Below are 11659 nucleotides of genomic sequence, written 5' to 3'. Positions count from 1 at the left end.
TAATTCTTGAGTGCCTTAATGACATCTCAATGTTCAGTATGGTTCATCCGTCCTGGCCCAAATGGCCAGCAGAATTCGCCATTGGATCGATCATGCTCCGCCGTGGAGCAGGGCATCAGCTTTATTAGGTTTATGGCGCACAACCACTCCCGCTGTTACCGCCCGTTTGACTGTCAACATTTTTATTGCTAAATGTAGTCCTCGCCTATAACATGATCAGTGGATCCCAGCGCAGTATTTAACAACGGCTCATTCTGTGAGAAGCGTCGCTGATTGGGTGGATTAGTTGTGGAGAGCCCAGGCTCCATCCTCGAGAACCGTGCGGGCGGCGCTCCCCCACTCGAGCGTGTTCGGGCTGACGGCCAGACATCCCATCACAGTGGAAGTTAGCTAGCAACGTCAGCTAATCAAATCACAGGGAACCGTACACGAGATACGTGTATATGGTAATATTTTCTAACGAAACTGTAGCTGACCCTTTTCGTTTCCTTAAGGATTAACGATAACGCAAGCGTTATCTTAAAAAAGGAGATTGTCCTCGTCGTGTTCAAGTGGCTGCGATGATTTGGACCAAGGATTTCATCTTGGTGTCGCTCCTTATTGTCACTGCAGGTAAGATTTAAATATAAGCGACTATTATGAAAATAACTGTTTCATTGATTTAACTTTGAGCACAGCATATTTTGGGACGCCTACAGTTTGTTAACATAGCTAATGTGCGTGGAGCTTGCGTGTCCAGTAGCAGGTGGAACAGCCGACCTGTTTGAATGAAGATGTTACAAAAGCAGGGGGATGAAGACGATGCAAATATATACTGCTGAATCTGACAGTGCTAAAACGCGCTTTTGAGACATTGTACCAAGACAGACTTCAGTATTTTGGTAAAAAGCAACCGAAACTTGCAAACAAAAATTTGGTCCCACTGTCCGCGTATGTTATTAGCCCTAACTGGCTAGTTAAGCCTTTCCAACAAGCTTTGTTAAGGGGACCTGGCTGCCGTTAACTGGTTAGCAAGCTAGCCAGCTAGCCGTCTTAAAATAAGAATATTAACAAGGACCCTCGAGAACTTGTTGGCTAAGGATGAAACAGCAATCTCAATAATAAGGTGTAGGCATTGCACTAGTCTATGTATTTAGCTGACATTTATGAACTCAATCAATATATATTTAATCAATATTATACAGGTGGTATTTTTCACTTCGACTCCTTTAAACAGTTGTGCCAAACATGAATTAATCAACGAGCCATACAATTGATTAGTGGAAACAATCTGGAAGATGCAAGTCGGCAATGCAAAAATTGCATTTGCAGAGTTAATTAACATGGAGCTTGCCTAAGCTAGTTTTGCATTCTCTGTGGGACTGAAGAGGCATTGTTCCTCGCAGTCCAGTGTTTTCACCTGTGCACAAACACTTCAACAGTCCACAACCCAACGGTGGACTGTTTGGGCGGGAACAATCCGCTATTTTTTATTCTGGGGCTAACAAACCAATATATAGCAGTGACGTGCATTTGCGTGTTAGAGGTCGTTTGGAATAGTTTTCAAACACGTCGATGCAATTTCAATCCACTCGAACCAGTTATCAAAAGACGGACATAATATGGACAGCTGTATGTTAATCCATATTGGTTATCAGTTGCGCAAATGGAAATTAGCATAGTTGTTTTGCCTAATACCAGAGCAACGAATAAATGGATTTTGTGCGCTACATTAATTGAAACCACTCTTTGGACGAAAAATAGATTGTGTATTATCTTGCTGTTGGTTTCCATTCCATCCAAGAAAGCGCAGGTGGCGTACAGCGTCAATGATGTTCTCCCCCTCTCAGCTCTTTAGACTCTAGTCGAAGGGATTTTCACTCTTGTATGGAGGCATGTAGATTTGTGTACATTTGACAGTAACCTAGGTTGTCTTTGAATAACATCGCAGTATATTTACGGATTGCTACGCGCTTCTTACGATGTTTTATTGGCGAGGCGCTATCTAGGTGCAAATGAGCTTTTTCAGCCATTTTACTGAGTGGCTTGTCCCGTTACGGGACGCCGAGAGCGCGCTGTTTTATCCATCAGAAAAGCGCGAACTCGGATTAGCTGATGTTAACATTGAGATGTAGCCCTCGGTGTGTTCATGAATATGGATGTTTTGGAGATTCGGTGGGATTCCCGGAACCTCCCAGTCTGTCTGCTAGGTTAAAGAGAAGGGTGGGGTGGTCCTGTGCACCATTGTGGGGTTGGGACGTGCGTGTGTGTGTGTGTGTGTGTGTGTGCGGGAGGGGGTGGAGATGACTCATCTGTTGTGATGTAATCTTCCCGTATGGGCTCCTGCTCATTGAAGCGCTCCTCCTCAGTTAGCCAGCATGGACGCGGCGGCTGCTGCTGCTGCTGCTCGCTCACTTGCATTCTTGTTGTGGTGTTTTCTGTGGGAGGGGGGCAGGAGGTAAACCTGTCAGGATGAGCTGGCTAATCCAGGAGCGCCTTCACGAGCTGAACAGCTCGCACGTGGCCGAGGGGCAACATATCCTTATGCAGCAGCTGACCCTCAGACATCCAGACCAGGCCAGATTAGGACCAGACCAGGGCCAGTTTAGGACCAGACCAGGGCCAGATTAGGACCAGACCAGGGCCAGATTAGGACCAGAGTCAGACACTACTCTGGTTGAGAATGGAGAGCAAACACCCACCAGTTTAATTGTCTGCCAGACCTTGGGAGTCAGTAAGAGATAGAGAGAGAGGCTGATGATGAAGTCTATGAATATTAAATGCTGGCTTCCCCTGAGGTACGGGCCAGCCTGTGTGACCCCCCCCCCATGTCTGACCGTCTGTCAGCGGAAGTAATTACATGTGTCTTTCATCATTATGACAAATCCAGCCAATCGTGCTTGAGGTCTGCTGGTCTGAGGGCTTCAGATGCCAATCTGTTCGGGATGAGCCTCTCCCGGGATGAGCCAATCAGAGCGCTCTCTGTCTCTCTCTCGGCCGGCCGGCCCTGAGCGGGCCGTGTTTGTAAACACAGTGTTATTGATTTCAGCTTATCACCGCCTCAGTTTCAATTTACAGTGAGTCGCGCTGGGACGTCTGGGCTGGGTCTGTGGCCTCTGCCTTCTCATGCATTATTCACTTTTCGACAGAATCCACATGATAAGTCTATCCACATGCTGCATAAGGGGGATAAGCCAGGGCTTCTGTTGGGGACTGATACATAAGCATAGCTCTGCTTACTGCTGAACAGTGTGACATTAGGTCAGTGAGGGGAACACCACACACACCACACACACACACACAAACACGCGTGGGAGATGTGTTGAGGCAGCGAGGTGGCATCACCTTCGGGCATTATGTCTGGTCAGTCCTGTGTGTGTTCGAGAGAGAGCGTACCTGTGTGTGTTCGAGAGAGAGCGTGCCTGTGTGTGTGTTAGGGGTGTGTATCTCCCCCTTATGAGTCAGATATGGGCTATTATACGATTCAGAAACGATACATTTTAATACGGAACGATTTGGTGCGTTTCGATTTGATGCGATACGATGCAATCTGATACAGTTCTTAACATTTGTTTAATGTAGACATTCATTTTCCATTACAAATTAAAATAAGCCATTAAACATGCTAACATGCTAACATGCTAACACGCGTGGTGACAACAGACAACAGTGAGAGTCATGTAACACTAGCCTTAGCTAGCTAACATTAGCCTGTGTCCCCACTTGACAGTTAGCACACAGCCGAGGCTATAAAGGCTGTTGCTAAGAAGCTACTGTTAGCTGCTTTCTGTAACATTACCTGTATGTGTTAGATGCTAACGCCGCATAGTGCTGATGATAAGATACTGATTATATGACTTCCTCCAAAACACTGCAATGAACAAGTTTATTGGGTCCATTGGGTTCGTGTTGAGTGGCACGCATCAGTTTCAAGTTTCCAGTCGGAATCAGTATCGTGATTAAAATGGTGGTATCCGTTAATGCTCACGGAACCAAAATATTGTCGCATCTTCGACTCCCACTTGATTTTGCTACCAGTTAATTGTGGATGGGTTTAAATTAAGCACTGACAATACCAGCATATATCAACGACATAACGCTCGTAATAGGTCATCGTGAGACGCTGTGCACATTTATTGGCGAATGAGAGGAGGTCTTTATTATTCTGAAAGTAGCAGGACGGTAACGCTGTGTCTTCCACAGCGGCATCATTTACACTTAAGTAGAATTAGCTGCAAAGCTTCAGTCAACCGATTTGTAACTTTAGAATTGGGCCATTGACTGGTTCATGGTACTTTTAGATCAATCCAGGGGTCCTTGTACTGATGCAGTCACATCTTTAATGTTAATACACATCCGGTTTATCTGATTAGTTATTGGTGAACACATTACTTCCCCTCATATTTTATGTGTAATGTGTGTGGTGTGTGCTGAGAGAGATTACCTCAGGTAGGTGGCAGTGCAGTAAGGGTAGGGCGCCCTTCCCCCCATCCCCCTAGGGAAGAGAGGAGAAACAGAGAGAAATGCTGCCTGCCCTACCGGTAATGTCCCCTGAAACAAAATGGCTCCCATGGGGCCTGGCCGCCCACTCCTCTCCCTGGTGATTTTGAGCCGATAATTGGCCAGATTCAGGCCTGCCGATGCTCCGCAGCAAACAGGCAGAGCAACAGTGTCAACCAATTGGCCGTCACTCTCCTACCTGTGTGCTCTCGGCCAAAACACATACACTTTACAGCCAGCACATGGAACGCAGTCAGACCACAGGGGACAGTGAAGCCACAACACACACACACAACACACACACACACACACACACACACACCACACACACACACACACAGAACCAGTGGTTATGTAATGGGAGCAGGAGAGTTGCCTGTCTTGAGGGGGTTGGGGTGAAAGCCCTTTGTGGAGAGTGCCACAGTGAATCAGCGCTCTGCATGCTGGAGCTGGAGTGGAAAGTTCTTCTCAGCAAACCATCGCCCATTGTCATCAGTGGGCTGAGTGTGTGTGTGTGTGTGTGTGTGTGTGTGTGTGTGGCCCTCAGGAGCCTGTAGTGCTGAGCACACAAACACAGGCCCAGTGTTCAGGTAGTTTTGACTTTGCCAATTGTCATCAGTGGGCTGTGTTGGTGTTGTGTGTGTGTGTGTGTGTGGTGTGGCCCTATGGAGCCTGCTGGTGGTGCGGACCCTCAAACACAGGCCCAGTGTGTGTGTGTGCTGCTGTGTGTGTGTTGTGTCGGTGTGTGTCTGTGTGTGTGTGGGTGTGTGGTGTGTGTGTGTGTGTGATGTGTGTGTGGCCCTCAGGAGCCTGCTGTGTGCGACCCTCAAACACAGGCCCAGTGTGTGTGTGTGTGTGTGTGGTGTGTGGCCCTCAGGAGCCTGCTGTGTGCGACCCTCAAACACAGGCCCAGTGTTCAGGTAGTTTTTGGAATTTGCCATAGTCTCTGAAGCAGGAGGGTTGTGGTGGTCTGTCCAGCCCAGTGTGTGTGTGTGTGTGTGTGTCTGTCCAGGGCCCAGTGTGTGTGTGTGTGTGTGTGTGTGTGTGTGTGGTGTGTGTGTGTGTGTGTGTGTCCAGGCCCAGTGTGTGTGTGTGGGTGTGTGTGGTGTGTGTGTGTGTGTGTGTGTGTGTGTGTGTGTCCAGGCCCAGTGTAAGCCTACCCCCAATTGCATGGATGGCAGGGGCTCTCTGTTGCAGTCTGATGCCCAGATGTACCCCCAGATGTGCCCCCAGATGTACGCCCCATCAGGGCCGCACCCGTGGCCTGTTGTCAATGGCTACCTAACGGTCTAGTGGAGCCCATAAACTTGGTGTCTGTGAAGCGTTCTCCTCTCCTCTATTCGGTTCTGCTCTGTCCTGTTCTCCTCAGCTCTCAATCAAGTGTGTGTGTGTGTGTGTGTGTGTGTGTGTGTGTGTCCAGGCCAGGTGTGTGTGTGTGTGTGTGTTCTCCTCAGCTCTCAAGTCAACTCCCTTTCATCCCTGCAGACAGTGTTGGTTTCTGCAGCTTACTTAATTGATTATCAATGTTTTATTGGAGAAAAAAGAAATAATGTGAAAATTTAGAAAAAGCTCATTCTAATTTGGAGGCTTTTTAAGGTGGCGTATGAACTAATCATATGTGTTGTCATGGGCTACAGCTAACGACTCTTAACTTGAAACGAATTAATCGGGCTATGCGTGTTATGAATGGCCACAGTCGCTAAATGGCTCTTATTTAGCGATCAGCCATGAAATGTAGCTTGAGGTTGTGTTAGCGTTTAGCTCGTGGTCCTTTATTCGACAATTAAGAGCTGTTGATCAACAGAAAAATGGATTTCTGAATAGAAAATTTGACACCTCATAATGCGACAGTAACAATGGGCTTTGAACATCCTCTTCAGATGCTGGAGCATAACTGATGCGCTCCCTTGCCAGGCAAGGACAGCTTGGCAAATGCTTCAGTTCAACCCCTCGTCTTGACCGAGTAAAGCAGTTAAAATGCAGCCACACTTCTGAGGGATCATCATGTCTATTGTAGGGCCAATGATTTTTCCGCAGATAACGGAAAACGCGACGGAATTCGCGGAATGTACCTTTGAAACGCGCAATTGCAACTTTCAAAACACCATTTTGTGCATCAAAAATCACCCCAAATTCCCCTGTATTTTGTCCTGCCAAGACTGTATTTATTTCAAATAAGCACAACAACGATTGCAAGGATGAACAAACATTGAAACAAAATTAACCAAAAAAAAAAAAAACATTGAGAAAATGTCACGTCTGTGGTTGAACTCCCGCTCAGGCCACGCCCCCCCTATTGAACGGTTGACGCTACAATATCACATTAATTCGCCGCATTCTTCCCAATCGCCTGCAAATAATGTTTTTTTAGTCTTCTGTTCTGTTGATGGCTGGCAAACAACAATCTTTAGAAGGTTTGCGGGTCTTCTTGTGGCACATATTATTTACTCATTTTAAGCTATCAATCTACCTCAAGGTGAACAAAATGAGCCGAAACGGAAAAAAAAAACGGAATTCACCAAATGTTGTGAAACGGAAAACTCATTTTTTTTTAAACGGAAAATCATTGGCCCTACTATTGTTTACTCCAGTAAAGTAATGGAGCCTACATGCTCATGACGTCATCAAACAACTCAGTAATTCAGCAACTCATTTGGAGATCGATTTGAAGTCGACCACATTAATTATTGGTTGCAGGCCCTGTGTTGTCAGTGCAGAGGCCAGGCACTTTCACCTAGTGCATTATTCATGTTTGCTAACGGTGATGCGGAGGAGCAGACAACCTGAGGAAGCCCAGGGGAACACACACCTTGGCCTACATGTGTTATGCAGGTCACAGGCGTGTGTGTGTGTGTGTGTGTGTGTGTGTGTGTGCTGACTGTGACCTGTTATTCCAGTCACGAGTGTATGCCTGATTCTAATGACTGCAGGTTATACAGTGTGTGTGGGTGTGTGTGTGTGTGTGTGTGTGTGTGTGTGAGTGTGTGTGTGTGGGCTGCAGAAGAAGTGCTTTAAGCGTGCGGTGCTTTTGGCCTCTGGTGCTGCTGCTAGGTCAGGCTGGTGTAGAGTGCAGGGGTTGGCCAGTGACAGGAGAAGAGTGGACGTGTGTCTGCCTCCTCTTGACCCACTGACCAGTGTTCGGCAGACAGTGTTGACCCCACCTGACCAGTGTTTCTGCCTCCTCTTGACCCACTGACCAGTGTTCTGCAGACAGTGTTGCAACGACTGCTCTGTTTTACAAGCTGGATTGGTCACCAAATATGAGCGGCGTGCATCTCCACAGATAGAGCTGGAATTGGTGACCAAATGACCAAGTAGCAGAGGAGTACACTGATCTGCATCTGTCTGCATGAAATGCATAGGAGGGGAATAATCTGCAGGTGCATCTGCATGAAATGGCGTAGAGGGAATAGGCAGACCACCTACAGAAGCCGCCCCTAGTCACCCATGCGAGCCCAATTAACATTCTGGATGTGCAGAGAGAGTGCTTGGCTCTAACAGTGCCGTGGCCCATAACGGCTCTGATCATATTATGTTTGCCTCACAGAGAGAGAGAGACGAGGGTGGGGGAGGGCAGGACGCTCCTAACTCCCCGCAGGACCCCCTCCTCTCCTGGGGATCAGCACAGCCCAGGACCCCCCTCACACTGACTGCCAGCCTCAGCTGTAGTGTCTTAGGAGCAACACTGCGCTCACCAGACGTTAGCTGCCTCTTAATCAAATTTCAGCCGTGCCCCTGTGCCCTGTGTTTGTTATAGATTAGTTATAGATTAGTTACTAGAGCGTCGCTACTCTGACTCTGGTGGCCCCAAACCAGCTGCACTCAATGAAAGGCAGCAAAGCAGGAACAAACAGCACTGTGGAGCTGATCTGCCTCTCCTCTCCTCTTCTCTCTTCTCTTCTCCTCCTCTCCTCTCCTCTTCTCTCTTCTCTTCTCCTCCTCTCCTCTCTTCTACTCTCTTCTCCTCTCTCCTTCCTGTCTTCTCCTCTTGTCCTCTCCTCTCCTCTCCTTGCCTCTCTTCTCCTCCTCTCCTCTCTTCTCCTCTCTCCTCTCCTCTCTTCTCCTCTTCTCTCCTCTCCCTGCCTCTCTTCTCTTCCTCCTCTCCTCTCTTCTCCTCTCCTCTCCTCCCCTTGCCTTTCTGTCCATCTGTCCATCCCTCCTCCACACCAGCCCCCTTGTCATCTCTGTCTGCAGCGGCCGCGCATTAAACATTTAAGCCCAATTGTCCTGTCGAAGATTTCTCTTCTGGTCGGTCGAGTGCTAATTTCATTAGGCTTACATCGAAGGGATGCACTAGGCCCTGTTTCTCAGGCTCCGCTGCTAATGGCTAATAGCTATGTGTGCTGGGCGGATGGCACAAGTGATCATGCTGGGAGAAATTGCAAGGTCCTCTGATTTGTCATTTCTCTGTTCTTTTTACTTCCATGAACAGTAGTGCTCGCACATTGTAAAACTGTTCCTTCAATGAAGAGTAGTGCTCGGTAAATTGTAAATTTGATACCATTTTTGACACAACATTTGATCTTACGGAGGCCATCTTAGGTTTGTTATTTGTCATCTTGTAAAATCTGTCTGTTATTGGCTCTTTAGCAAAACATCCCCGAAATCACATACCCATACCACCACCCTCACCACCACCACCACCTGTACCACCATCCTCACTGACTCTGTGCGTAAGGAACCCTCTCCATGACTGACTCTGTGCGTAAGGAACCCTCTCCATGACTGACTCTGTGCGTAAGGAACCCGCTCCATGACTGACTCTGTGCGTAAGGAACCCTCTCCATGACTGACTCTGTGCGTAAGGAACCCGCTCCATGACTGACTCTGTGCGTAAGGAACCCTCTCCATGACTGACTCTGTGCGTAAGGAACCCGCTCCATGACTGACTCTGTGCGTAAGGAACCCTCTCCATGACTGACTCTGTGCGTAAGGAACCCGCTCCATGACTGACTCTGTGCGTAAGGAACCCTCTCCTTAGGGAGTTTACACTATGCACCAGCTGAGATGCTGACCGACAGGGACGTGCACAGGAATTTTGAAGGGCCATTGCTCTGGGGCAACCAACCCCCCCCCCCCCAGCAAAAAATAAATAAATCACAGGGACCGTATGGAGAAGTGAGAAGAACAGGGTCTTTATTAATAGTTATAAATAAAACACTCAAATACAGCAATTCATTTGAGCATGGCATCATTGTGTGGAGAATATTCCAGCCTGGGGTCATCATCATACCAGTGGGCTTGAAAAGAGCGCCGCCCTTATGCATTTTTTGGGAACTTCAACATAGGACGGCAGGGCCGACTGAATGTGAACATTTGATAAAGGCCTGATTGTACTAAAGCTTTGTATGAAGCTGTCAGCTCGACCCAAACGCCAGAACCCAGCCCCACTCAGCTCGACGCAAACTCCAGAACCCAAACGCCAGAACCCAGCCCCACTCAGCCCAAACACCAGAACCCATCCCCACTCAGCCCAAACACCAGAACCCAGCCCACTCAGCCCAAACACCAGAACCCAAACACCAGAACCCATCCCCACTCAGCCCAAACACCAGAACCCAAACGCCAGAACCCATCCCCACTCAGCCCAAACACCAGAACCAAACGCCAGAACCAGCCCCACTCAGCCCAAACACCAGAACCCAGCCCCACTCAGCCCGTCCCCACTCATCCTAAACGCCAGAACCCAAACACCAGAACCCAAACTCGAGAACCCAAACGCCAGAACCCATCCCCACTCAGCCCGTCCCCCGGTGCCGCTCCCCTTTGAGTGTGTATTCAATAATTATTGTTTGCCGATGTTGACGATGTCTCGCTGGCTAATTACAGCGTGCTACTACAGCAATTATCCCATCTCTAAAGAGCCTCATGTTGGGCTGTGTGCACACAGTTATGGATTAGCATGAACTGGGCTCCTCTGCCTGCACAGTACTTGCTTTGGACCGTTTACACTGGCCCTATGAATGGACCCACGAGCACCGTTTAAACGCCCGCTCCAGTAAACGCTTTGAGATGTAAAGCATCATTACTGTACGTAAATGTCTGAAAGACTGTGACACGTGTGTGACATGTGTGTGACACGTGTGTCCAGTGTTCTTTTATTACGTACGTATGTATGAAGGCTGCATCAGCGTGTGTCTGTGTCTGTAGCACCGTCACCAAAGGCTGCTGTTCAGTGTGTGTAAGTGGTAAGTGGTCCAGTAAGGCTGCTGTGTTGGGTGTGTGTAAGTGGTCAGGGGAGCCGCGAGGGGCGGAGTGGTGTGGGGTAACGTGCAGGTGCTGGGACAAGGAGAAGTGTGTGTGGGTGCAGCGTGTGTGTGGTGCTGGGACAAGGAGAAGTGTGTGTGGGTGCAGCGTGTGTGTGGTGCTGGGACAAGGAGAAGTGTGTGTGTGTGTGCAGCGTGTGTGTGGTGCTGGGATTATCTCTTAAGCCGCTATAATATTATTACTCTGGAGGAAGGTCTCTCGGACCACCCTGTTTCGTCGTCGGGGCGGAGGAAAACATTCTGCCGTGGGTTCTGCGCTTCCCAAGACTCTGCCAGGGAAAAGCAACAACACATAGAGACACTCTGTGAAGCCGCCCGGCCGTCGGAGGCCTTGTGAAGCTTGTTTTGGGGGGGGGCCTATGAAGCTTGTTTTGGGGGGGGGGGTGAAGCTTGCTTTGGGGGGGGCCTATGATAGAAAGGCCGTAGTGCTTTGATGGGGTCTGTGCTGTACTTCAGACCTGTGTTATGTGTCAGAAGATACCAGAGAGGAGGGGCACTGCCTTTGTGGGTGTGGGTGTGGGTGTGTCTGTCTGTTTGTCTGTCTGTCTCTCATCTACTTCTCTCTCCCACCATCTCTCTCATTATCTGTCTCCTGCCTTTATGTCGACTGTTTTCTCTCTTGCTGTCTTGTTCCTCTCGTCTCTCTCTCCCTCTATCTGTCTCTCTCCCCTCATCTCTCTCTCTATCTGTCTCTCTATCTCTCTCCCTCCCCTCTCGTCTCTCCCTCTCTCTCTCTATCTCTCTCTCCCTCCCCTCTCGTCTCTCCCTCTCTCTCTCTGTCTCTCTCTCCCTCTCTCACTCTCTCTCTCTCTCTCTATCTGTCTCCCTCCCTCTCGTCTCTCTCCCTCTCTCTCTCTCCCTCTCTCTCTCTCTCTCTCTCTCTCTCCCTCCCTCCCCTCTCGTCTCTCTCTCTC

The 11659-nt window shown here is 48.8% G+C and overlaps 1 protein-coding gene across 1 annotated transcript in view; it reads left to right on the top strand.

The window, feature by feature from the left end:
• The first annotated feature begins 486 nt into the window (after positions 1-486).
• The window catches only part of LOC122129815 (neural cell adhesion molecule 1-like), a 50586-nt gene continuing 39413 nt past the window's right edge, over positions 487-11659 (top strand). The window contains exon 1 of the mRNA XM_042704536.1: positions 487-612. Within this exon, the coding sequence (XP_042560470.1) occupies positions 561-612 (52 nt within the window). The 5' untranslated portion in view covers positions 487-560. The remainder of the gene's footprint in view (positions 613-11659) is intronic.

The sequence above is a fragment of the Clupea harengus genome, unplaced genomic scaffold (genome assembly GCF_900700415.2).
Source record: "Clupea harengus unplaced genomic scaffold, Ch_v2.0.2, whole genome shotgun sequence".
NCBI lineage: Eukaryota > Metazoa > Chordata > Actinopteri > Clupeiformes > Clupeidae > Clupea > Clupea harengus.
The sequence above is the reverse complement of the archived record's forward strand: the minus strand, read 5'-3'. Positions and strand labels throughout refer to the sequence as shown.